This window comes from Hippoglossus stenolepis, chromosome 11 (genome assembly GCF_022539355.2).
Source record: "Hippoglossus stenolepis isolate QCI-W04-F060 chromosome 11, HSTE1.2, whole genome shotgun sequence".
Lineage (NCBI taxonomy): Eukaryota > Metazoa > Chordata > Actinopteri > Pleuronectiformes > Pleuronectidae > Hippoglossus > Hippoglossus stenolepis.
The window spans coordinates 8,607,179-8,634,145 of record NC_061493.1 but is presented as its reverse complement, the minus strand read 5'-3'; the positions used below and the strand labels follow the sequence as shown (position 1 = coordinate 8,634,145).

Sequence of the window (26,967 nt, the reverse complement as noted above, 5' to 3'; positions counted from 1 at the left end):
AACTAACATACTTAAAAAAAAAAAAAAAGTAATATTTATAAGCAAAGAAAGGCTTTTTTTAGAACAAACACAAAAGGCAGTCAACAGTGATCAGTGTGTGCAGATTCCCCCCCCTCAACTCAAATTCAACATCAACTCGTAATTTGAGCAAAGCGAGGTTGGAACATGCAAAATAATGACAAGGTGCTAAGTTATAAAAAGATTATAAAAGAAGCTTCCAGTCATCGAAGCATAACTTACTGTTAGGGGCGTTGGCACAGCTCAGCAGTCTCCTCCCTCTCAAAGACCATCTCAACGAATTCCTGCTTGTTCTCCTCTGTGTCCATCATCTGGTCCTGCAGCTGAGTCATGGAAGCAGGAACACTTTCGGTGACAGACTCTGGATTGACTTATCTGGAGGCTGAGACTCTGCATCCTCAGTCCTCTGCTCGGTCGGAAATCTGAAGGCAACATGTACTTTTGGCTGCCCTTTGTAGGACGGGCTCGGTTTGAGCGCATCCTTTCTTGTCGCCCTCAGGTCTAGGTGAAGCCGTGCTTCTTGGCTTCCTGGAGTGGGCCACAGACACTACGGCCTCCTGTTCACCATTCGTCTTCTCTGCTAACAACAGAGGAATTGGCATGAAGGTCAACGTGGTGTTTTCCTTTGCTCCTGCCATCGTGTCGGTGCAAAGAAATTGAAGAATTTTCCAAAGAGAATCTTTTTGTGAGCGAAGTAGTCCAATCAATTCAAAGTGCAGCCAACCAAGTAATCCAAGGAAAACTGAGTGAGGCTTGAGCTTCACTCACACACTTGTATACCCTCTGCATGAAATAGAATGCTCTGTAAATACCAGGGTTCCTAAATTGAATTGTTTGCTTTTGATCTAACTGATAGAATACAGGGAGGTGACATGCAGTGAAATGCATCGTAGAAATGTCAGAAAAGCCTCCCATAGACACATTATAAATCCAAATACTGCAGAAAAGGCAGATAGAGATAAGAGATGAACAGAGATAATAGATAGATGATCGATCGATGGATAGACACACACACTCCCACTATTTCTCCCTTATCACAGTAGTATCATCTTTGCGTTTTACATTTATAACTGCAGCGGGCTGAAGGTTTGACTGACACTTAGTTCGTTATATTACTACAAAATGTTGGCGAGAAAAAGGAAGTGAAAGTGGGCTGAGTCTCACTCAGTGGCCTGCATTGAAGCATTTGTATTTGTTTCACCACTCTCACCACTGTTTTTTTCTCTATTTTGTCATGCGTCTCTGAGAATTGAATTCTAATAATATACATATTTTTTGTTCCTGTCTGGATGTGTGATGCTTTGCATAAAGAAATTCATCAAAAAGAAGGGAATTCAGGAATATATATATATATAAATTTGAGCCGATTAAAATCAATTAATGTTTTAAATACAACATGCAGTAGTTTTTCTGTATTAATCAATGATAATGCAATATCTGTGTGAAAACATTGAGTATCTGTATCAATATTTAATTGATTTCTATAAATGAATATTTCTATGTATAGTGACAAGAGGATCTGCTGCACTCATGATGCGTTAAGGCCCTAAAGAAATGTCACTACTGCTGGTTCACCTCCCATTGGTGCGCGTGTCCCGTCACCATTATATTTACACATATATTACGACAGGATGAACACAAGAATTATTGTCCTGAGATGTTGCATTGACAATAATATTAGGTCACCCTAACCTTTGACCATTACTCAGTTAATCTTTGAGTCCTAGTGACAACTGGTCAAAGAAGTTCCCAAAAGACAAGACTTGAGATATCATTTCTAAGAGATTCTCTCCAGGTTTTTTTTTTTTTTCCAGTTATGTGAAGGTTTACGTTCACGAGGTAAAAAAAAGGGTCTTGTGAGGTCACAGTGACTTTGACCTATAACCACCAAAATCTAAAATTTGAAGAAGTTCCCTCAAGGGGTTCTTGAGAGATCATGTTCACAAGAATGGGTTGGACAGAAAGAACGCCTCTGGCCACTGGGTGTCACCGGCAGGAGGCATAAAAACCCTCAAATGAAACTACAGAGAAAAAAAAGAACAAAGTAAACATTGACAATCTTCAACAGGCAGCACAGTTTGTTTCTCTGAGGCTTTATTGTCTATTTTTATGTGATGACTTAAAGCAATACTTGCATCATTTCTCTCCTCTAGCGTGACACCAACAAAGAAGAAAAAGAAGACTTAAACAGGGTCATTGCATGACCCAGATGTGCTGAACCGCCAAAAACTGAACTAGGAACTGGCTGCTTGACTGAGATTCTTTTATTGAGCCCGAGCAGAGTAGCTCTCTAAATTAAATCCCTTAACTGCATCTTCCTCTCTGCTCGAACAGGTTTCATCATTTATGTACATTCAGACCACAAACACCCAAAATGGAAAAAAAATATAAGTATAAGGGAGTCTCTTTCCTCAAACTGAGTGGCTGCACCGAGAGATATTTTCACACGTCTCTCAATCTAAACATTTCTGAGCTGAATTCACAATAATCAGTTTTTACCACTGACAAACCCAGCTCCCCCTCCACCCCCGTATGTTGCTTAACATCTCATTTAAATTGTTTCCACAGTACGTTGCCTTTTTTTTTTATATAAAACATATTTTGGTATTTTCGTTTAACTACATGAAAACATTAGAAAACAATTACAACAGAAACACAAAAATCCCATAAATCTCCTCTCCAGTGTCCAGAGCAAGAAATCCAGCACATTGCATTAGGAGTCCCAGAGGAAGTGCAGGAGGAAGAGCAGCGGGTGATCTGTCCCCCTCCTCCTCCTGTTGTCGTGGGGATCGTATTAGAAGATGGGATGGCAGCCTGGATGAGAGGGGATACCTCCGCGAGAGCTGGGCCTGGAAGAGAATTTATTTGTGGGACCATCGGGGATGGATGCTGTGATCTGGGTTTAGAACCTGAGGTGAGCTTTGTGTTTCACCAAGTATCTGATGAAGGAGAAAGAAGGGAAGAAATGTTAGTTTGAGACTGAATGACTTCATTAATTACATCATCCGTAAGAAATAAGGCAAACAGTCGACAAACAGCTGTGTATATAAGAAGGTGCATGAGATAAACACCTGTCGAGGGTTTCCCAAAAACGCAGGAAGACGGGCCGGTCCAGATGGCGCCTGTGGTGACTCAACTCCAGGACGGTCACATCCCACTTCTGCACATTGGGGTCTATCTTTGCCTCGTCATACTTCAGATGAAAGGCTCGAACTGGAGGGAAATCATCCGCACATTTACACAGAATAATCCAGGTTGTGTGCAGAACTAAAACGTTCATCTGCCTTTTACTCCAGTGAAAATTTAAATGTAAAACATGTTAACATGTCCCCCTTGTGCCTTTTATACAACAAAAGATATATTTTGAGCAAAAATAAATACTCAACGTAATTGGTTGAGTTCTTTCACCTTAACATCGCAGTAAACAAATGTCAGTCCGTTAAAAAGGGATTCAAACAGCCAGGGTTTGTGATGTCACCCTGGGTGGGTAGAGCTCAGTAGCTGGAAAAGGCTCCTCAACTGCAGGTGGTGCTGTGAGACTTGGAGCGACCATATCAGCATATTCATAGATCTCAGGAGGAGGAAGGAAGGTGTAGAGATACATCTGAGCCATTTAAAGGCTGCGAGAGGAATCGTCGCATGACAAATCTTTTGAATGTGTAATTTTGAGGAACAGAGAGGACTTTTAGGAGGTATAATAAGCTACTGGTGAGGGACTTTGAAACATTTGACCAGCACACAAACAACAGGCTGACCAGGGACCACTATAGACTGTTTATATATTGCAGCCACTCTATAAATATAGCTAAAACCTTGCTGTCAGGGTGTTAACAATTTCATTAGTAAAAAAAAAAAAAATTGCTTACTTTTGGCAAAAATGTCGACAGGAGATCCATCGGGCAGCAGCCACGGCCAGCCCTTAAACTGCCAGGCAGGTCCCTGCACAAACACAGCCACCACTCGATCCCTGCAAGAAGAAACATCCTCCGGTTGGTGTCATGACACAGAGGCAGATGTGCTTCACATCACAGCTGGATACAACTGGAATTACTGCCCAGTGGTTGTATGCCCCACTAACCAGAGCAATTTGTGTTTTTTTCCAAACTCATGAGGTCATTTTTAAAATGAAAGACAGACTTGAGATATGTTCAAGAGGCCAAAAACCTGTTTGTGACCTTGACCGTTGACCACCCAAATCTAAATCACTTTATCCGTGAGTGAACATTTGTGCCAAATTTGAAAGAATTCTCTGAAGGCGTTCTTAAGATAAAATGGCTAAAAATGTTTGCATTTGACCACCTTTGACCACCAAAATCTATCCAGTTCCTCTTTGAGTCCAATTGAACATTTGTACAAAATCCCCTCACAGTTCTTGAGATATCGTTTTCACAAGAATGGACAGGGATGGACATCAAACCAAAAACACGATGCCTCCGGCAGGACCCGGCGCGGAGACATAAAACCACGTTACCTGCCACCAGTTCAAACTACTGGTGCAGTGGTTGACATCGTGCTGCTTTTTCATCATCAATGTGTTTGTCTTGGCAGTGTGCTGTTCCCTGCAGATTTTAATCATTTTGCAGCGTATGGTTTATGCACTGAGGGTTGACATTATAATGAAAGAGCAGCTATTGTAATATCAAGAGATATGCACAGGATGGTGAAAACCCTGGAACAACACACCCACAGGAAAAAATAACAGGATCCATTTCTTCAAACAATAAAAAAAAGAAACCACTGGCTCTTTTTCATCTAAAATCAATGAATGGGACGACAGAGAGGGAAGGGTTTTTGTACCAGTTAGATTACATGTGGTTCTGACACAGGCTGCATTTGTGCCACTCAATCCTATGTGTCAAACTGTAATGACTCAGTCTCATAGTCAACAGCTGAGTCATCTGAACATGGGTCTGACAAGTGGCTGCTTCATGTTATGACTACAGCGAACAACCGTTTGTTGAGACTGCTCACACCCATTTAAAAAAAAAAAAGAAGGCATTTCATATTACAACCGAGATTAAGTTTGACACTTTGACAATATGCCATCTCTGGAGGCCTCGCTGGTTTTCTGTAAATAAATCATGAAGTGCTAACCAGTCCTGTGGAGCCAGTTTGAGCGGCTGGTCGATGATACGGTACGGCACAGTCACGCTCAGGGTCGTGCCGCCCGGCTGGATCTGGTCTTTGCGCCTTTGAAGCAGAACCTCGTTGTCGCGCTGGATGCCGCCCTTCTTCTTTTCTTCTGATGTGATAAACCTGGTGAGTTACAAACAACATTTTAAATCTTCTCATTTTCTTTTCCAACCCTCTACTTTGCACAATGTTACATGTTGAATACACACATTACATTCAGTTGACTAACCCCCCCCCCCCCTCTGTGTACAGTGACTCTGCAACAGTAAATGCCACAGCACATCAGTCCAGCTTTCTCCACCTGACATAGTGATGCTCATTGAACAATTTCATGTAAATAACAGGGATTTGAACGAATGGTTCCACTTGTTAAAAACCACAGGAAAGCACAATATACAACATCCAGTCTTTTTCTAAAGAGACAAGTTAAAACAGAATCAAAGGGGTGAGATCAATTCTCCCTCCAGTGAATCCCTTCATAACATTTAGTTACTGGCATCAACACAGTATTATATTTTTCAGTGGAAGGCCGACTGATCCTGTTCTGTGAGAAAGTTTGGGAACTGAGAAGGGGACAAGTTCGATCATGTTACTCAATTTGTTTCCTCAAATTGAAAACAAAGCGATTCCCTTATATTGTTCTGTACTTCTTCTTTCTTGTATTGTTTTTCAGAACCAGCTGCATAATAATGTGACCTTTCCGGAACCAGCCTCATTTCAGGTAATAATACCCGTTATTAAAGTGAGGAGATAAACGTTATTACAATCTCAGTCAGGTTTTTTTCGACTGAAGTGTAGTATTTAAGAGTCGTAGCAAAAGGAGGTTTGCGTGATGTAATGCTGTTGAGGTATATTCTGTTTAAAGCTCGAGTGGGTTGCTTTGTCTAACATGTAGATATAAACAAGTGTTGCATTGTTGTTGCAAAGTGGTTCATTTACATGTAACACTTCTCTCTTCTGGACTTCAACCTGATCACAGTTGCTATGTGCATCACGTATTATACTTCTTTAAAGTATAATGTGCAGGATTTACTGGCAATTCTCACAGTTGCCACATTGAAAACATGTTAGTTGATTGTTAAGTTCATATTTTGTCATCTCGTTACATGAGTGAGTGCCAGTGAGCGTATTCATGCAGCGTGTGAACAGAGTATATGGTGAACTTATGTCTATGTCCTAACTGTGAAATCATTGGGGAAAAAAATACAGATTTAACTTTGTATATGTTGGAACCTGCATGCTTCAGTTGAAAAATGTTGTACATTTTGCTCAGCTGTGTTTGCTGTATAATGTAGTGAAATGCTTTCTGCGTAGTTTGATGATTTAAAAACAAATCTTGATTAACCAACTTATTTGATACTCTGTAATTTGATAAGAAAAGGGATTCAGGTGTCACAGGCCCATTCTGTGCTTCATTTTATATTTAAAAAATCTAACAATCTTCCCAGAAATAATATTATAATATTGCAATTACTGTGGGTCAATTAGTTTTTGGATCCATTTAATGCGTTTAAAAAATACTCATTGAAACTTTCGAATGAGCCCTCTGCTCTCTCAGTATCAAGTTACTAAACAACGAGAACTAAGGTTTTCTCAAATTGCCACCAAAGTGCAGCAGTGAATGAAATAAACACAATTTTCTAAAGTGCAACAGGAGTGTATGCGTACTTCAGATCCTGCAGAAGATCCTTAGCATTGAGCATTGTGATGAGTGAGGTGGTGGCAGCAGGGATGATGACGATGGGTGTCCGGGAACCTGTAGAAAAAAAAATATAGATAAATAGATAAAAAATAGATAATGAGTCGGACAGACAGATCAATAAAGGAAATTACAAGAGGTAAATGCAAAAGTCCCCAAAAAACACAAAGACATATAATGTATACACTAAACAACAGTATTTTATATCTATGACACAAAAAAAATGATGTACCTTTCTTCTGATTTGGTGGAGGTCTGGCTTGTGAAACTTGATAGGAAAGGACAAGGAAAATGTGAAAGGTTTATGAGCATATCCATGTAGAAACAAATCTAATACAGAGCAGACAAGATAAGGTTTTGATACCTAAATTAACTACTAAATTACAGTGACCATTATATACAAACATCAACATCTTATAACTGAATGATTCCTCAGACATTATAGCACATGCCTTGCTTAAAATGCTAAATAAAAGTACACATGTAAAAGATCTCTAATCTGCAAGTAGTATATTTAAATAGTATCTTTGGACTTTTTATCAGTCATCTATTAATCTGTATTACAGCTTTAGGGGAATGCATCCAAAATGAATCAGTCTTGTCATCAGTTGCAACACATAGATCGATGCTGCTATGTTGTGATTCTCAAAATAAGTGTGATTCTTCTCTGCAAGACAACGCCTCTTCCACAGGGGAAGTCTCATCTAAAAATAATGTGTGTGTAAATATGCCATGTGTAGCAAAAATCAATCTTACAAATCTATAACCTGGCTACTGGCAAGCTCAAGATAATTTTTTGAGAGAGGTAGCAGTCTGATCATGGGCCAAACCCTTGAGGAATTCAGACAAAGGGGGAAAGCATCAGCCTGACTGTGAAACATGAAGAGAAAAGCTGCTTTGTTACAGCTCACACTGTAGTTATTCATCATGTGCTTGGACCTTCCCTGCATATCCAATATGCAATGGAATGCAAGAAATAGATAAAGAGGAAGGAGCAGATGGGGCATGACAAACGGCAACATAAAACAAGACTTTAATTTGTGTCGGAGAAAGTTACTCAGTCTGTTGTTGATTTCAGGTCCTTTCAAAATGCAAAACATCAAGACGAATCCAGTGGAGGAGAAACCCATATACTTGTACATGTTCACCCATTACTGGTTTATTACATTGAACCTTAGCGTTAACCTCGACTCTTCGTGACAAACAATTCAAATGTTCAGTGTTAGCAGAGCTCTGCATAGACTATTAATCCTCTGTTACCTGTGCTGTTCTATAAGAAAACCCATTTTTCTCGGTCCTTGTAATGTATGAGGCAACTTAATGTTAGTAAACTTTCCCTCAAACAATGTCAGGAAGCCTGTGCATGAATGTATGTAGATATTTGGAAATAAACACTAACCAGGACGAGGGACAGGCTGCAGTGCAGGGGTCTGGGCCTTCCGAGCAGATGCTCCTTCCTGGAAAACACAACATCCCAAGGTCATATACATGCAGCAAACATACTATACAGCAAATCTTATATGAATACAATATTGCAACAATATCAGGCTGTGTTGGTGTGCGTCCAAAAACCTTTGAGAATTGCAAAATTTAGATAGTCTAAGAGGAAAAGGTGGCTTTGGAGAAAGTGTTGAATTGGGACAACTTTCATAGAGAGGCTGCAACCCTTTTTCCTAGTTAATATAATTCTCCTTGTTGAGGGTGGGTATCCTTCTCTCATTCCAAGTCCCTATTGATTCCCTGTGTGTTTGTGTATGTGTGCACACACAAGCATGATTATGTGCCTGTGTTTGATGAGGAGGAGGATTTAAAAAGTGGCCAACCCTAACCCTAACCTGGCTGCGGCTGAATGATGTTCAGTCTCAAGACGGTCAGTGTTGTGCTGCACAAAACCACACCACTGACAAAATGCAGAACAGAAACACACAAACTTAAGGAGAAAACTTCTTAAAGGGGACATATCACGAAAATTCCACTTTGTTAGTGCTTCTACACGTTAATGTGGGTATCTGGCATGTCTACCAACCCAAAAACTCTGGAAAAAAGACACTCGCACGTTTTGTTATGGTTCCTCTAAGTCAGAAACGTCATGCTTGAGTGACTGGAATGAGCTTCTAGTGTATTGTGACACAATACACTGGAAGTCTCCCTACATGGCCTTGGCCCACCCCCCACCTCATCCCCCCACACTTGTTACGCCATGTTTACACCGGACGCGGAAGCGCCGTTCTCAAGCGCGCAGCCGCCTGGCTGGTCACACGGGACGAGCATTTCTCCGCTGGTCAGCCCCATAGACTGTATATATAAGGTCAGCCCGCGATTCTGCTTTCTCCGCTTGTTGTTGTACCCGTTGAATGTCGGGGTTCGGGGGTAAATGATGGTCTTCATAGCCCCCCCCACTCCTCTCTTTCTCTCTCTGTCTATCTGCTTGTGTGCTTGTAGTGGACGGGCAGAGGGGGACATTTAATTATGTGATTGGGAAAATTAAAACTCCAGGACAACAGAAGGGGAATACAAAGTATGGGATTGCATATTTGATAATTTATATCATATAAAATATGTAATTTATATTGTTTAAAATCATGGGGGGAGAGGGGAGCTGGCTCACTAGCATTTAAAGGAACAGGCACTCAAAACAGGTCACTCTGTGGAGGGCTGTTTTATACAGGGTAAAAAGGGTGCTGTTTTAAATGATCCTTGTGGTATTTTGACCAAAGTATGTTACAGACATTTCATTAAGACCCCAAGGAACCATATCAACTTGTGGTAAAATGGGCATGCTATGTCCCCTTTAATACATCAAAATAACAGCAATTGTGTCTAAAGTAGTTATCCAAGCCATGGTTTCACAGCAATACTTAACAGAAGTTAAATGACTGAACTCTACATCAGTTCTCAGCCAATGACATCAGTTCTTTGTGGAAGGAACTCGAACTGATCACAATCTACAAATCTCCTACTCAATGAATGACTTGCATTCAGCTTCTGGAGATAATTCAGATGCACTACTCAACTGAAAGATATGCGACAGCCCTGACAGCATATTCCACGACTACGTCAATCTGCTGCAGCCCACCAGCTTCCCCTCTCTCCAATTCAGAAGCTGACAGTATCTACACCAAAAAGCTGTTTGCTAACCACCAAAACACCAGTAGAAGAAGAACCTTTACCCAAGTTGCTGAAATGGCAGATGTTGGAACATCCTGCGTAAGTTTAGAAATTCTATCCAGTGAAGGAAAAAGAGCCCCGCTGTCAGAAGAGACAAAGATGGCAAGAGGAAGAGTGATAGAAACCAAGGTACAACAAGAGTGAACCTTGGACAAGTATTCTTGAGAGGGTTCAAACCAAATGTTTCACATAAAAACAGGTAGACCAAACAGCAGAGGGGTGTTGTTCAGGCACCAGTCTGTGTTTCAGACATGAAATAGTTTGATGGAGTCCAGGTTGAGTAGCAGATCCACAATGATGGAATATGATATGATGTTCACATCACAAAGCTATCTACCAGAAATGTTCGCTTGGATGACCCACACCACAGAACACAGTTCTCCTTAACAGGATGTGCCGCTACAAGTTTACATTTGAACAGGACACAACCTTTTTCCTTTTTTAGAGAGTTAAAATTTGAGTCAGTGGAAATTGCTTATAGAGATCACGGATATAATGATCAACCATTTATATGGATCAAAATGCTTGGGAGAAAATCGTTCCTATACAAATTCGGTTTAAATTATTTGGTTATAGTGATAAGGTAATCAGCTTACAGTGTTCATTTGGGGCCTTTTTATACACGTTTTAACGATAGGTCATCTCCTCCGGCTCTCCATACATTGTCGTAGTTTACAAATACTGTTGTTTTGACCATCAAGTTCCAGGACTATCATACAGAAGCTACGCAATTTGGTTACAGGAATCAACCTGTATACCTCATCATGTTGAGATTTGAACTGTCCTGCAACATGGACGTGAGCATGACTTGATTATGAAAATCTGTGGAAGCCTCTTTAAAAAGGTGGGCAGAAGGCTACAAATGGGATTGTGACTGAAACACAAAAACAAGCACCCCTCTTCCCCTGCCTTACTCAGGGGGAAGAAAAATGCTGCTCCCAGCCATACAGTAGGTGAATTAAAATGACAATGCTTGAATATGAAAATTCAGACAACAGTCCAACACGGTTGAATGAGCACAGTGGAAAGATTGTTTTAATTAAGTGTCCTAATCATCGCCCAACACAAGAGACTGGAACTAAAATGGGGTTTTGAGCTGCACTGTCCATGCATGCACAGGTTAAGAGGAAGCGGTTGTGGAGGTGCTGACATGAATGTTTCACAACCCTCTCCTATTAGTTCAAATCACGACAGATTGAGATAATGCTTTATTATCCTTTTTGAAGAGTGGTCAGGAATTCATATAGGTCAGGAGACCAACCCCTCCCCCCACAACGGAGTAGGCAGCAACAGCAGCAGAGACGGCATGACGTGGTAAGAGAGCGTACTGCCACCAAGCCGGGAGCTGCCTTCCAGAATGGATACACAATTCACAGCGCTGCCTCCCGCTCCATCTTTCTCCTCCCCCGCTGCTTTCACCCTCCTAGCCTTAGTCCTCTCACAGACAACGAGACGGCACAGATGGGCCGCTGAATGAGGAGGGTTAGAAGAGGAAAATGGAAATGACAAAAAGGAAGAGAAGCAAATAGGGGGAGGGAAGATATCACAAGAGCATGTGAATCAGAGGAAAGAGAGAAGCAAGAGGAAACAAGCATTAGCCTGGTTATGCATCATCCAGAGAATAACCCAATCTACCGACTGCTGCAGTAATATTCACAACATGGAGTGAGAGGACAGTGAAAGGACCCTCGCTAACTGTCAGCTGCTGACTTTCTTCTGCCTTTGGCCAGAGGAAGCATCGGCAGCAGCACCATTAGCATCAAGCCACTGGGGACAATGCGCCAAAGACAGAGAGACTGCAACACTGGAGCTCTGACATGTGCTGCTGATGCACACAGACGCACGTTTTCTTTCATGCATGTGGTAGATAACTACGAGTTCCTTGAAGAGGACTACTACTGGTAAAGAACCCCAATATTTTTACCTTCTAATTACAAGAAAGGCTGATTTGTAACATGTCAAAGTAAATAATGAGGACCTAAACTGTACGTGAGATCAATACCGATGGATATGAGAAAGAAATGAGTACTTAGAAGAAAACAGGTACGTTTTTGATGTGAAGGCTTAAAAATAAATGCATGCCAACAAAATGCAACCACGAAGAAATAATGTGAAGGGGGTTTCCTGTTTGATACAGGAAACATTGGTTTCCATTTGTACATTCAAGAGAGCAAACATACGTCTTTTCAGTGCTTCTGTTAGCTCTCACAAACCGGTCTTTGTCTTGTTGGGGTCCTTTAAGAGGGGTAGTGTGTAATTCAGTAAAGAACTGAGAGAACACACTTCACGTCATAGTCCAGCATGTAAACATAGGCTGTTCTTTACCATCTGGGTTCTGTTCAAAACCAAAGGAATGTCGAGTTGTGAATGTAAATCATAATCAGTTCATTCTTGCACTGAAAGCAACGATGTAAGAAAAGGTTTCAGGATGTGAAACAGTCAGATGTGTTGTTTATTTATATTGTTCTACATTAGCTTGCTGTAAAAACATGTGCACCACCAATTTTTCATGCATGGTAGTTTACAACGTGCCAAAGACAGAATAGTCTGCTGACTTGTCATTATCTATTGCAGTCAGTTTTTAAATCATCTGTAGGGCCACAACAGAACAGCAGGAAGGAACATGGATTTGACGTCAATATTCAACCTATTAGTGTATAACAGTGGTCACCAGCCTTTTCGAGCCCAAGATCACTTTAATTCCAAACGTAACCTGAGATCTACCACCCTGATACCTTCCAAAAAAACCACTTAGGAGGGTCACAATTATTATTTTTTGCAATTTCTGTTAAAGGCTGAATGTACAAGAAATAAATCTACACAAAAGAGCAGTTGTGCAACTTTTTCTATTCAATGCACAATATTCAAATTAATATCAATTCAGATAGGAACTGCTACTGCAGCACAATGTTTTTACATTTCGGCTTTGATTTTAATATGGCCAAATATGATTATTGCCCTGTATGAAAGAAGTCCCTTGTACTCAAATAAATACCAGTACTACACAGTATGAAGCCGTGCATCTTCCGCTCCTGCAACTATTTCACAATAAAAAAACCTTTTTAAACAAGGGAATGAATTACATCAACAGAAACACTGGAGTGCTTTTATTTTGAAAAGTCATAAAGAAAGTGTGGCAAACATTTGTTTGTGACATAAATTCATCAGATAAACATTAAAGCTCAGGTGAAAGATAATTGTCTCTGTTTATTCTGCTGTGAACCACAATGTTTATCTGTCTATGACACAAATGTATTTACAACACTTTCCGAACCCGTTTCAAAGTAAAAGCACTCCAGAGTTTCACCTTCTGAATCCACTCATTTGTTCTGGTCAGAGTGATCATGTTTGTCCCAGGCCAAATGAATCACTATAAGTGGTTGATTGTGACTGGGTAAAACCAACAGAATTTGTAAATGTAGACAAAGTATGGAGAGCCGGAGGAGATGGCGGGGCGCGCTCGGTTTGGCTCGATTCAGGTTGGCAGTTTGCAGCACGGAATGATATAGAAAGAGAGGAGCAGTAAATTACTGACAGAGCTGGTATAAACTTTTTTACGATCCTAACGTATATGAAAAGATCCAATTACGACCCAAATTATGATTATGATTCTGCCGTAAGCTTTTATCCATAGAAATTGTTAATCACTATAACCGGTTTGCACTGTGATGTTTTCGGTGTAAACAGGTACTAGAATTTTGTCGGGAGGCATGAAACCAACAAGGACCAAAGAGTTACAGGGAACTGCTGGTATGTCTCTCTGTGTTTGTCACAGAGCAACACCTTTAACATCCATGTAGACACTCCAGCCATTGTCAATATAAAATCGTTGATTATAGCTGCTTTCATGGGGCTATGTGATATGCTGTATCTATTTCATTCTCATTTATATCCTCTTATCTACTATCTTCTAGGGCATCACTGGACATCAACAATATAGTATATGGAAATGGGATACCAACACAGGGACCAAGTCCATTCGTCAATTCACCAAGGAAACTTCCTTTCGTCTCCGGGATCAAGACTTGATCAAATGCTGCTGACAAGTGGACTTCAATGCCTACCGACTGAGTAAACTCCTGCCAACAGAACCATGCAGTGGAGACGACGCCACTGCTGTGCACACACAGCTAAACTTTTGTATCTCCTTTCACTGTTGGGTGTACTGGTCTTTCTGGCCCACCAGGTGTGGCTGCCTAGGCTAACAGGTATGCCATGGTGGAGAGGCCATCCAGTGGTGTACGGAAGTGGTGGACTTCAAAACACCAAATCCAAACTGAATATGAGCTCCCAACATTCAATTTGGAGGTTTGTCATCGTTCCTCAGCCGACTTTGAAGGCTGACACCAACATCAGCTTCCATGAGAAGGAAGGCGTCTTCTCTCCTCGAGACCCAAGTTCTGAGAACACCCTGGCAGCTAACACAAGCCAAAGTGGAGAGGGAGATCTTAGAGGAATGATAACTCACGGGCCTTTCTCTTATGTTATCAATGAGCAAGACAAATGTGTAGAAAACAGACCCGCCCCATTTCTGGTGTTACTGATAGCCACTGAGGCTCGGAAGGTGGAGGCTAGGAACGCTATACGCCAGACGTGGGGGAATGAGAGTGTCGGTCTGACTCTGGGAATCATCCGTCTGTTCATGCTGGGGAAAAATGAGGGAGAGCTAGGACTTTTACAACAAAGGATAATAGAAGCAGAGAGCAAAAGGCATCATGATATTATTCAGCAGGACTTTGAGGATTCCTACAAAAACCTGACAATTAAGACATTGATGGGAATGAATTGGGTGGCAATGCATTGCCCACGGGCCAGCTATGTCATGAAGACGGACAGTGACATGTTCGTCAACACAGAGTACCTCATTTATAAGCTTCTCAGGCCAGAACTATTTCCCAGGAAGAGTTACTTCACAGGAAATAACATGAGAGGCTTTGCACCTAACCGAAATAAAAACAGCAAATGGTACATGCCGCCAGAGCTGTACCCAAGCGAGAAGTACCCCACCTTCTGCTCTGGGACTGGTTACGTCTTCTCTGGAGACTTGGCGATGAAGATCTACCAAGCATCTCTCAGTATCCCTCACCTGCATCTGGAGGATGTGTATGTGGGAATATGCCTAGCCAAGCTCCGGATCGAGCCCACGCCACCGCCCAATGAGTTCCTATTCAACCACTGGCGGGTGTCTTACTCCAGCTGCAAGTACAGCCATCTGATAACATCGCATGGGTTTCATCCCAATGAACTACTTAAATACTGGCATCACCTACAGACCAACAAACACAATGCCTGCATCAACACATTTAAAGAGAGAGGGGGCAGGATGCACACAGTCCAAAAGGGATGAACGAAACAAGCTCAATAACTGACACTTTTTCACTCACAAGCTCTTGTTAAGCCTGTTCACACTGGAAAAAAAAACAACAACACACAAACATCTGGGTTTTTTCTTTAGGGGGGAAGGTACAATCCTCATATTACTCTGCCATAGTCAGTGGTAACTGTCTACTCCAGCTCTGATTGGCAGTCATGGTAACATGACACGCGGGTGGACATACACATTTTTGCCCCTTTTCTGATGTTATCACATTCGTCATGGCCGTATCCTTGGTAACTCCTGTACCCTCTCAGACACAACTTCCAACGCAGTTCAAAACAGAGAGGCAAACTCGTCTCCTGGCAATGAGAAAGGAGTCAATTATCTTTGTAGCGGGTTTGGTAAAGTTTAAAAAACCTGCATATCCATGTTAATTTGGATATAAAAAGGGGATTGGATGCAAATCATTTTTATCTCATACGAAAGATTTGTCCACACTTTTCATATGGGAACTCTGCATAAATGAGTAAAACCTGATGTGTGTGCTCCATTATTATTGCCAATTTTGTACAAAGGAAGAACAAAGTTTCTATGTCTTGAGTCAAACCACTGGAGAGTTTATGTCCACAGCTCTAGTTTACAAAAGAATAAGCTGTGTGTGCAAAAGCTACTTTTTGTAATAATGTATGCGATACTTCATGATTTCTATGTTCAGATACAAGTTCAAAACAAGGTACAGTGCCAATAAACTTTTAAAAATTTAAAACTTGCATATCAAATAGTCAGGGGAGTCTTTTTAAAAGAGTATCAACAGTTAAGTAACAGCAGACTGAGATTGTTGCAGGTTGACAACCTATGTGGGAACAGACACTTTATGCATCAAATTATCAGACCATTATATATCACATTTTTGGAAATTGCCGATACAAATTACATTTGGGAGTTAATGTAACACAACAGATCCTCTTGTTGATCAAGTAAGGTCCTGTTGGGACATGATGGTAGATGAGAAAACCCTTCTAAAGACAATCTACAGAAAAATATTTCTGTGGTTTCTGCTGATTCTCTTTGATAAGGTAAAATGGAATAGGAAAAACCAGCAGGATTTCTTTGTAATAGAATATTGAAAGCTTTAATATTGAAAATAAGCGAGTAAGTCTCAATTATATTCCCTTGGATCGCACATCATGGACACATTGCTGTTTTGATTATAGAATGTTGTAGTCCACTTGGTACATACCATGCACAGTGGATTTGTGGTGTAGTGGCTTTGTGAACAAAACAAATGTTGTGTACAAGGAGAACAGCGCAGGGCAGCACTCACATGCAAGCATATGCAGATAAAGGAAGTAACACCAACATACGCAAGTGCCAACTGAGTCAGGATCATAGCATTCTGTGTTTACTGTCTTCAAACACATGAGACTGAACAGTAAATGTCACACTGAAACTTGGTTTAGCAGCTTCCAGCCAATACCACTGATTAAAAAGTGTCTCTTTCTAGATACTGGCAACATGAAATATAAACATGCGGTGTAGCTCTTAGGTAAATCCTCAGCAAACAAGAAGCCCCATTCTTACCGTCACTGACTTCAGGGTCATGCCGTGGTAGGTGCCCATGGTATCGATCTTGAAACCCTCCGTTTCTGAGAAAAATACACACAATGAGTAAAGACTGCTGGCAGAATTTAGTTTTTTGTTTTTGTTGCATGAAAATATTATGCAATGTTTGCACCTTAATTGTTACACTTATTGTCCAACGCTTAAGGAAACTTTGCAAATGCTGAACATCATATCAATAGTTTTCACCATTTGTGCTGAAAGGTAGAATCCAGTTTACAAGTGTTAAAACAATGAGGCAAAGTACGCAAAGAGTTTAAACTGTGATGTGACTGCATTTGTTACAAATGGGGAAAAGAGGTGAGAGTGTAAAAACACCAGTAAACCACAGTAAAAGTCCTGACAGTTAGTACAGCTGTGTTAAACTTAGATTATTACGAAAGCTGTGTTTGATTTCCACACTCAGGTAAATGTCCAGCTTCAGCCAAAGTTAGAAACCGTTCCCCAGACACAGGGGAGCACGCGCAGCATGCAGTTTATGTACATGGCTCCGGAGATTTTCAGCCTTCAAAGACAGATTGTGAAGTGTGGCCGTCTTTTGGTTTTATAATAGAGCTGAGGGAAGCCTAATTGAAGATGCATGCCTCGTCTGCAAACATGCACAAAGTAAATCTCTGTGAATGGGGGCAACACTTTGAATGCAAGGCAAGTTAACACCTGATGTGGGGGACTTTTTGAATGGTCGAAAATGTCATGTTTTGTCTGTATAACTTGCAAATTGCTTGTCAATGATGTAAACTGACTCTTTCTGTGTTTCCTAAACAATACATCATACTGTGCTGCTGTATGCATTGTGTCTGCAGACTCTATTCGCTCAATACACTCAGTAACACATCAAAAACACAACATAGTTATAAATAATGTAAAACTTCAATGATAATGAATTTCACACTGCTTATTCAAATTGTGGGAGTATGTTAGTATGAAAGCAGCTGGGTTGGACATGGAGCCACACTAGCCTTAGATAGCTGGTGTTGACAGTAGCTGGCTTAGCGCCAACAAAGATAGTGTCTGTGACCTCTGTCAGTGGCTCACTGTATTGCAACATTTTACAGTCAGGAGATCAGTAACAAGCAAATAATTATTAAATCAAAAAGGCTCATGCCACTGGAGGTGTGGTATTTGGAGTTATCTTGTTTTGATGTTTTGTAAGCATCATCATTTGAGGTTCTAACTAGAATAATGAAAAATGTTGTCAAAGAAAAAATGTCTGGATCTGCTCCTTGATCAGCACCAAAATTTCATGAGTTCTTCTCGAGCAAGCGCCACAGCTCTTCACCAGGTTTGGGGCAAGTAAACGAGCAACATGGGTGAAAACATAACCTCCTTGGCAGAGGTACTTAATCAGGAGAGTTAGTTGCAGTACTTTAATAGTTGATATTAAACCTACATTTAATAGCAGTACAAGTAGTTGACATTATATAAAGAATGAATTCTGATGCTTAAATTTGATTTATTTACATTATACCATAAAAGCCTGATTTTCTTTTAAAATTGAGAATGCAAATGACCGCTTCATGTATTCTACACCAGATGATGCACAGATCAGCAGTGTAATGGAAATTTACTGTCTAGCATGTGAGCCCATTGTCTATTCATGTCATGCTTCGGTTTAACTATGTTTGTGCTTTGTTCCAAGAACTCAGCTAACCGACACACCACCCTAACCATACAGGATACGATTTCCTCTCCAACACGTTTAGTATGCAGCCTATAAGACACACCTTTACGGACGATATTCTTCTTAATAACATGTATTAGACTGATACAACACATTGTCAACATAAACATTGAAGATCATATCATTCTATCAACCGTTTTTATTAAATAATCTATAAACATATTATACAAGCCCTATAAAAACCATATATTGGTGTAAGGAGTGGGATGTCATTGTTAACCAAATACACTATAATGGTATCTTGATGGGCAATTACCAGAAATACATCAGGGAAGAAAGCACTTGACTACTTGCAAATACCGCAAATGTGGGTATTTTGATGGACACCCTGAATATTTTACATCTATCCATCCATTAGCTACACCACTTATTCCCTGAGGGTTGTAGGGGGTTGGAGTCAGTCCTAGCTGACATTAGTTGAGAGGAGGGGTGAACCCTGGAGAGGTTGCATGTCTATCACAGGGCCATCATACAGAGACAAACAACCTTTCATGCCAACGGGCAATTTATTCTCCAATTTACTTAAACTGCATGTCTTTGGACTGTGGGAGGAAGCTGGAGAAAACCCACACAGACACGGTCGAACCAGCTTTTAAACCCAGAACCTTCCTACGGATTTCTTTTCTTGAATGAAAATTATAAACTAAGAGTAAAGTGATACTATGAAACTGTGAAAATCATAGTTTTCTATGTTTGAATGAGCAGCTTGATTGAGTCATTCAACATGAGTAAGATGTTCTATACAGAGGTATGTCTACATACTGTAGTTCTATCTATTACAAACACAAGGTTTGTAATAACTGGAGAGGCATATACAGTAGTTCCTGATAAATCAGTACCTAGTCGTGTGCGAAAACTTTTGCATTAACTGTACTAAAAATGATCACAGAAATAAGATCTTGATTCAGCTAGACTAATAATAATCATTAATAGCTACAATGACATCAAACAAGTTCTCACAACTGATTGCGGCATAAAAAGTGTGTAACCATTGTTGTAAAATGTGTTGTAAAATAAAATCCATTTTAAGGCAAAGCTTATGTACCTTGGGCAAAAGAAGCAAAACTAATTCATTAGCTCCATTTTTAGTTCACCTGCCCTCTCACTTCTGGAGGAAGTCTGGCTGCTACAATGTGTTCAGTGTGAAATTATAGCCTGCATTAAATTGTTAGTTGATACCAGGTGTAATTGGAGATCTGAATTCAGCAACAACTCTTTATTCCTCAACTACCACACACCTTCTCCTTCATTGAGAGCAAGACTAGAGAAACACAAATACAACTCACCCTCTTTTCCTTTGAATCGCTCCTGATCGTATCTGTTGTAGGCAGCAGGGACCGGCTGCTTGTTCCTTAAGGACGGGTCCTGAAAATTGCATGAAACACAAACAATTAATTATTGTTGTAACTGTCATACTCTCTTTAGTTAAAACCTCAGTAGTTTTATAGGGTTACTGATGCTTTCATGGGTTGAAAAAAAAGGGTTTCTACGTCTTCATGCTTAATTTAAATCAAACATCATTCAAATGTCATTCCTGGGTGTAAAGCTATTAGTATACACACATTTATTTTGACTGATGTTTCAAATTGCCTTGAAAATCTGAAGAAACAGGAATGTGAGACACAAATATATATAAAGCGGAGTAAATTCAATTTGTACCACTTGAGTTGTGGTCTGTGCTGGTCTCTGCTCTGGTGCTCGGCCTTCTTCTCTGGCTTTCACTGACTGAAGAATGGCAAATATGTTCTTGGAGAAGTTCTGAAAAGATGCGAGACAGATATACAAAACATTATTGTTTCATTCATCCTGTGTGTTTGTGTTATAGGATCTGTGGCCAAAGGCTGATGAAAACAGAAGAACCACACACAACTTTCCATCACAGGAGCTGTTCAACCTATTCACAACTTGATATTTTATGTAATTCTATTTTTAATCAAAGGCATGCGCAGCAAAGCGAGTCACATGTTAGTCTTCACAGAATAGAACCTGTCTATTACTGGAATGGCACTCAGTAGAGCACATATCAGCTGCACCACATTTCCCACACATAGATATCAGTCCCCAAAACAAATCAGATATTTTCCATCAAGAGCCATGAAAAATTCCCAGGAAGAACAACGTCAGAAGAAATGTTGGAAGAATAAATATCATGTTGTTCATTGCACAGTGGGGAGCTCTGTTTACATGAGGTCCTCCAGGGCAAGTACAGAAAGTCAGCCACAAATCAAGACCAGTGCGGATCAATTTCCAAAACTGATGAGAGGTGGTTTCTAGTTAACAGTAAAAACTAAGTTGATCATTATAAATGGGAAATTAGACATATAACACAAATATAGTTTTATTCTAACACATGCAGGCCATCTATGGATTAGGATTTGATGTCAATCATGCAACATCTCCGGAGAAAGTCTGTTCTTGTACAAGTGTTACTTAAAGGGGACATAGCATGCAAATTCCACTTTGTTAGTGCTTCTACAGGTTAATGTGGGTATCTGGCATGTCTACCAACCCAAAAACTCTGGGGAAAAAACACTCGCGCGTTTTGTTATAGTTCCTCTAAGTCAGAAACGTCATGCTTGAGCGACTCGATTGCGCTTCCTGGGTATTGTGTCGTAACAATACACTGGAAGTCTCCCTACATGGTCTTGGCCCACCCCCGTCCCGTCCCGTCCCCCCACACTCGTTACTTCCGGGTTTACACCGGAGGCTGCGAGGCAGCGCAGCGCCGTTCCCAAGCACGCAGCCGGGCTGTTCACACGGGACGAGCATTTCTCCGCTGGTCAGCCCGCGATTCACTCACATGTGGCATTTGTCTGGATCGTTGGGACCGGGAGGCTGCAGCAGCTGCTCGGGAGCGACCGCTCGCTCTCCCGTGCGTGAGCTGGAATTTGTGTCAGCGCCACACAGCAGCAGTGTGGAGGACTTCCGCAGTGTTCAGCGCTACTGTATACCCGAACCCGACATTCAACGGGTACAACAACAAGCGGAGAAAGCAGAATCGCGGGCTGACCTTATATATACAGTCTATGGGGCTGACCAGCGGAGAAATGCTCGTCCCGTGTGAACAGCCAGGCGGCTGCGCGGAGAACGGCGCTGCGCTGCCACCAGCGGTCTTCCACACCACCAGCTGTGTGGAAGACTTCCGCAGTGTTCAGCTCTACTGTATGCCGGGTTACAGTAGTTCCGCCGGGTTACAGTAGTTCCGCCGGGTTACAGTAGTTCCGCCGGGGTACACCGGACGCGGAAGTGCCGCTGCGAGGCAGCGCAGCGCCGTTCTCCAGCGCGCAGCCGCCTGGCTGTTCACACGGGACGTGCATTTCTCCGCTGGTCAGCCCCATAGACTGTATATATAAGGTCAGCCCGCGATTCTGCTTTCTCCGCTTGTTGTTGTACCCGTTGAATGTCGGGGTTCGGGGGTAAATGATGGTCTTCATAGCCCCCTCTCTTTCTCTCTCTGTCTGTCTGCTTGTGTGCTTGTAGTGGATGGGCAGAGGGGGACATTTAATTATGTGATTGGGAAAATTAAAACTCCAGGACAACAAGGGGAATACAAAGTATGGGATGCATATTTGATAATTTATATCATATAAAATATGTAATTTATATCGTTTAAAATCATGGGGGGGGAGGGGGGAGCTGGCTCATTAGCATTTAAAGGAACAGGCAGTCAAAACAGGTCGCTCTGTGGAGGGCTGTTTTATACAGGGTAAAAAGGGTGCTGTTTGAAATGATCCTTGTGGTATTTTGACCAAAGTATGTTACAGACATTTCATTAAGACCCCAAGGAACCATATCAACTTGTGGTAAAATGGGCATGCTATGTCCCCTTTAAAATCACAGTCAGGTACCTATATGAACACTGACACTGGTTTTGATGGCTGGTATTAGTCCTCCTGTTTTCTAAAGTTGCAGTCCTCGTAGAATTTATTTCCCTTTGAATTTGAACTGCAACTCAAATAGGAAACAGAGTGGGAAAAAAAAGAGTGAATTTTAAACTAGATTTACATTTTTATTTTTCATTGTAGCCAGGTTGGAATGGACATTAAATATGGTAAGTAATTTATATTCTATTAGAATAATTAGTTTGACCAACTTGCTATAGTGTTGATTGACTTCATTCTGAGAGTCCTTCAGTGGTTCATTAAAAATCAATCTTTTGAGAGTCAATTCAAACTGGATAGAACTCATGTCATTGCTGCCATCTAGTGGTTGTAATTGTCATGTTGCTACATATTGAGGAAGAGGTTTGGCCATCTGGAAATGTCCAATGTTTCCCCACACACACACAAGGATTTTGTCCCTGGGAGCTCAGCAGGTTTGGTAAACTAGGACAGCTGTTTTCAAACTCTGAAGGTTGTTCTCGAGTACAGTTCCAAATGTCGTCTGACTCTTCCAGCAAGGTCATATTCAAACATGAAATCCTAAACTAAGGTTCATGTCTTGTTACATTTGATATGGTTAGTTTTGGTTTCACATTGCTATTTAGGGACCGGACTAAAGAATTTAGTATGACATATGTACGTCCTGTTGTGATCCCCTACATGGTCTGCGTCTATGGTCTGCATACATGCTTGGTTTGTGGACGGGCGTATGTCTGACTGGGACTTGGTCAATTCAGCAGGTTGTAGTTGTCTTGTTTGAATGGAAACAATTTAGGGACCCCTTCATATTGATAATTTCTTTGCTGTAATATCATTATAGTTTTACTACCAGCATGACAAATTTCAGGCAAGATACTCTACACCAGGTTGAATGCAGCAAATTAACGCCCTTGTATTTCAAACATTATGTTGTATGTAAGACTGCAAAGCAATACTGCGAGCCTGGGTAGCTATCTCTGGAGAGATGAGTTAGTCCTCTGTTTCTTTTTCAATTGTTTAATGAGGTGAACTTCCTGCAATTGGTCAGAAAGTCTAAACTATCCCCAAAAAGTATTTTCACATTGTGAATAAACCAAACCCATGATTCAGTTTGATCCGAGATCGAGAAAAATACTCTTTTGCTCGAACTTAATTTTGGTCCACTGGTCCCATACATGGTCCAAGAAACTTTCACACCTGTTATTTCGGTTTTGACTTAACTGAAAGGTCTAAAGGTCTGGACCAAACAAGATACGTATGAAAGAGCCCAAATTTCATTTAAAATCGACCCAGCTAGTTGAAGTGTCAAGGTCTAATACTAAACCACTTTGCAGGCAAGGATACAAGAAAACTCTGATCTGACACACACTGTGTATATAGGGAAATATACTTATTTACTTTGAGAAAAGAAAAACCTGTTTGCAGAGAAAGCTCTCTGTGATTGGATATCATTTGCTTTAAACCGACTGACCTTTCCACTGCTCTGGAGAATGGTTGTCCTGGTCCTCCAGACCCTCTCTCTGCTGACAATATCTCTGGTGACATCCACCTCTGCATCCACAAAGCTTCTCTGCTTCTGGTTTGAGTCATCATCCAGATCTGTTTTGATGGTGGAACGTTTCTTGGCCATAATCTTGGCTTTGATGGCAGCGATTTTCTCCACGGACATGGCCTCAGACAGAGATCTGGCGAAGGAGAAGAAAATATATTGTTCATTTAAATGGCTCATGAAACTGCAGGTGATAAACATGCCATTAATTTTGATCACTCCACACTGACAATGCAGTATGTTGAATGTTACCTGATCTGGTCAGTCTGCACGATGCCTTCCTTGTGGCCCTCCAGACGGGCAGCAAGACGCTCCTTGTCCAGACGCACTCGCTCCTCATCCTTAAAAATCAAAGCCATGAACAAACTTGATGAGCACACTACAGAATAACCCACAAATTAATCTTACACACCAGTGGTTGAACAAGTTAGTGCTAAATTTGCACATTTGCAAAAAACACTTTATTACTTAGGTTGGATTTTACAATGAAATAAATCTGTCGACAACAAGGACCCTTATGATTATCTATTTACCTTCAGTTTCTTTTGCCATGTATGCAAGATGGTGATTTTGTAATTGCAACAAAGTGTACTTCATTTATCACAAAATCTATATTAAGATTTAATACCATGTTTATGAAATTGCATATAATTAAAATATTCATAAAAAAGTATAATTTGTAAAGCATTAGACCAAAATATGCCACTTGTTATCATTGCCATAATGTCATCAACAATACGGTGCGACCATGAGGCAGTTAAGCAATCCAAAATGGTATTGAGCCACACAGAACAACATGTGATTATTAATGTCTTTTTATATTAGTGTTGTTTTGTATGAAGAAATTATATCCCTATCAACTCACCTCAATCCTTGGCTTTTTGGCTTCAGAAGAGACCTCATCAGCTGCTCTTTTGACTGGGCGGAGGAACAAAATAATTGCATTATGTCACTGTGTTTTGCTGCAGCCATTCACACGGAAATAGCACAAATAAAGATAAAGAAAGTCTGTAAAAATATGACAAATTTGAATATAGCAGCAAAGGTCATAACAAAAGCCACCATTTAGTTGTCATTGTTTCAAATAACCATGGTTAATCATAATAATCAGGAAGCTGCAAACAAAGAAGCAAGGTGTAAACTTACCCTGTGTTGGCCGTTGCAAACCTATCTCTATAGGTGCACTTCTGTCAATACTCGTTGATGTAGCTGTAAATGGAGACAATTAGATCACATGTTAGAAATTCTTATAAGACCAACTGTAAGAAGGGCCTTATTTACAGGGCTTTAACCTTGGCAACCTTTACTGGGTCGAAAACTACAGGAAATCCGGACAATGTGCCGCGGAAACAAATCATTTACAGCCTACACATGAACAGAAACACGATTTACAAATCACCAGAGATGCTACTTACAACTGTCGCCATTGAGATATGACAGCAAGCCCTTTCGATCAGGTCTTCTGACAACAGGAATGTTCTCTGTCTAAAAGCAAACACGTCAACACAGTCAGGTCAGCTGTAAGGAAGTCTGAAAGATGTTGTATATGGGGACTTATAAAAACAGAGGCTGCAACGGGGGTTTTGCAATAGAATTTACTTTTTGACAGTTTGGCTCAGTTTGATAGTTTGTCCAGAAAACTTACTGCAGCTCTTCGAACATAGGATGGATGCGGAAGATGGACATTGTTGAGCAAGAACAAGATAGAGTCCAAAGTATAGTACTCTTTGGGCTGGCCCTCTTTGCCAGTACTGAGGACACAGAAACACAGGAAAAGAACAACATAAGAAGGAAGAAGTAAAAACACTCAGACCGCATCATTAATTGATCATCATTGCAAACCACTAAAATCAACACTGACTGCTGCAAGTTGAAGCTAATGCAAAATCCCCAAAATCCACACTCTGGTTCTACTGTCAAATAAGCAGGGAACTATCTTGAGGTATTGAGCTAGCTAATCTTTTGACCCCCCTGTGCGCTTCGTTAGCTAACACAAGGCTACTAATAGTCATGAATGCAGATGCTTTAAAAAAAAACAACACACACAATTCTTCCTTTACCCTTGAGCCAGTGGAACCCTGACTTCACGGACAGACAGCTCAACATTAGCCAACTTGCATCAGTGATGTGTCGCTAACTAATAGGGACCTATTAGTTAGCGACACATCACTAACGCAAGTTTAGCTCTCACATGTATTTTAAGTTGACAAAAGGTGAACTGACGCGAATGAGTGCAGACACAGAGACTCGGGAGTCTCTGCTGCACTGTTTAAATATAACTTCAGCGCAACTAGAGAGTGCTTTAAGTTCCAAGTACACCAACGAGCACAGGAGCTGAGTTAGCATCTGGTTGCTAGCGAGTGTTCGCGGTTCCCAGCAGCACAAGGCACCGAGGAGCTGCAGCCGCCGGCCTACAAACCTTCACATGTATTTCTAGCGCTGACATACCCCCAGATTATGTAGTTGGTCTTGACATTTTTCGGCCAGGAGAACTCTCCGAATATAACTTCATCTCCTTTAGCGACGATTTCCTTTTTCTGGATGTTGTACTGACGAAGAACACTCAACACATCCGCCATCTTCACTTCTCTTGTTGTAGTGTGTTTGCGAGGCCCCCAGTTATAAATAGCATGTGGCCTCACAGGATGCCTGATCTGAATTCTACCTTTTGTTTTTTTTTAACAATTCCCCCATGGTGACATACTTGGTCAGATGGTTCTACACACCGACTCCAATGTGTTTGATTAAATTCCAACGCCAATAGCGATTATTACTAGTTATTTTACTAGTATTTGCCCACATGGTAAACATAGAACTGTGACAGCCCTGGTGCCGTGCTCAAGGACATGTCCCCTGGATGGACACTTTGGTCAGAGGAAGGGATGAACCAAGAATAAAGTTGTGTGTTTTCCCAGGAATTCA

The 26,967-nt window shown here is 41.0% G+C and overlaps 2 protein-coding genes across 6 annotated transcripts; one reads left to right on the top strand and one right to left on the bottom strand.

Annotated features, from left to right (window-relative positions):
• Window positions 1-2,095: 2,095 nt before the first annotated feature.
• Window positions 2,096-26,655, bottom strand: cdc73 (cell division cycle 73, Paf1/RNA polymerase II complex component, homolog (S. cerevisiae)). The gene is made up of 17 exons (XM_035170093.2): window positions 26,494-26,655; window positions 25,691-25,796; window positions 25,461-25,530; window positions 25,192-25,254; window positions 24,911-24,963; window positions 24,298-24,386; window positions 23,968-24,181; window positions 20,296-20,394; window positions 19,923-20,001; window positions 16,917-16,981; window positions 8,250-8,307; window positions 7,083-7,118; window positions 6,820-6,907; window positions 5,113-5,274; window positions 3,885-3,985; window positions 3,090-3,231; window positions 2,096-2,957 (listed from the first exon to the last, which is right to left on the bottom strand). The coding sequence occupies exons 1-17, from the start codon at window positions 26,622-26,624 to the stop codon at window positions 2,921-2,923; spliced, it is 1,593 nt and encodes a 530-aa protein (XP_035025984.1). The 5' UTR covers window positions 26,625-26,655; the 3' UTR covers window positions 2,096-2,920.
• Window positions 5,576-17,744, top strand: LOC118117668 (beta-1,3-galactosyltransferase 2). Of its 5 annotated transcripts, XM_035170097.2 has the most exons (3): window positions 11,345-11,919; window positions 13,706-13,768; window positions 13,933-17,744. In XM_035170097.2, the coding sequence occupies exon 3, from the start codon at window positions 14,112-14,114 to the stop codon at window positions 15,363-15,365; it is 1,254 nt and encodes a 417-aa protein (XP_035025988.1). In that variant the 5' UTR covers window positions 11,345-11,919; window positions 13,706-13,768; window positions 13,933-14,111; the 3' UTR covers window positions 15,366-17,744. The 5 variants fall into 5 exon arrangements, with proteins under 5 accessions (XP_035025989.1, XP_035025988.1, XP_035025985.1 ...); XM_035170098.2 differs by lacking the exons at window positions 11,345-11,919; window positions 13,706-13,768 and adding an exon at window positions 5,576-5,872; XM_035170094.2 differs by lacking the exon at window positions 13,706-13,768.
• Window positions 26,656-26,967: the final 312 nt, after the last annotated feature.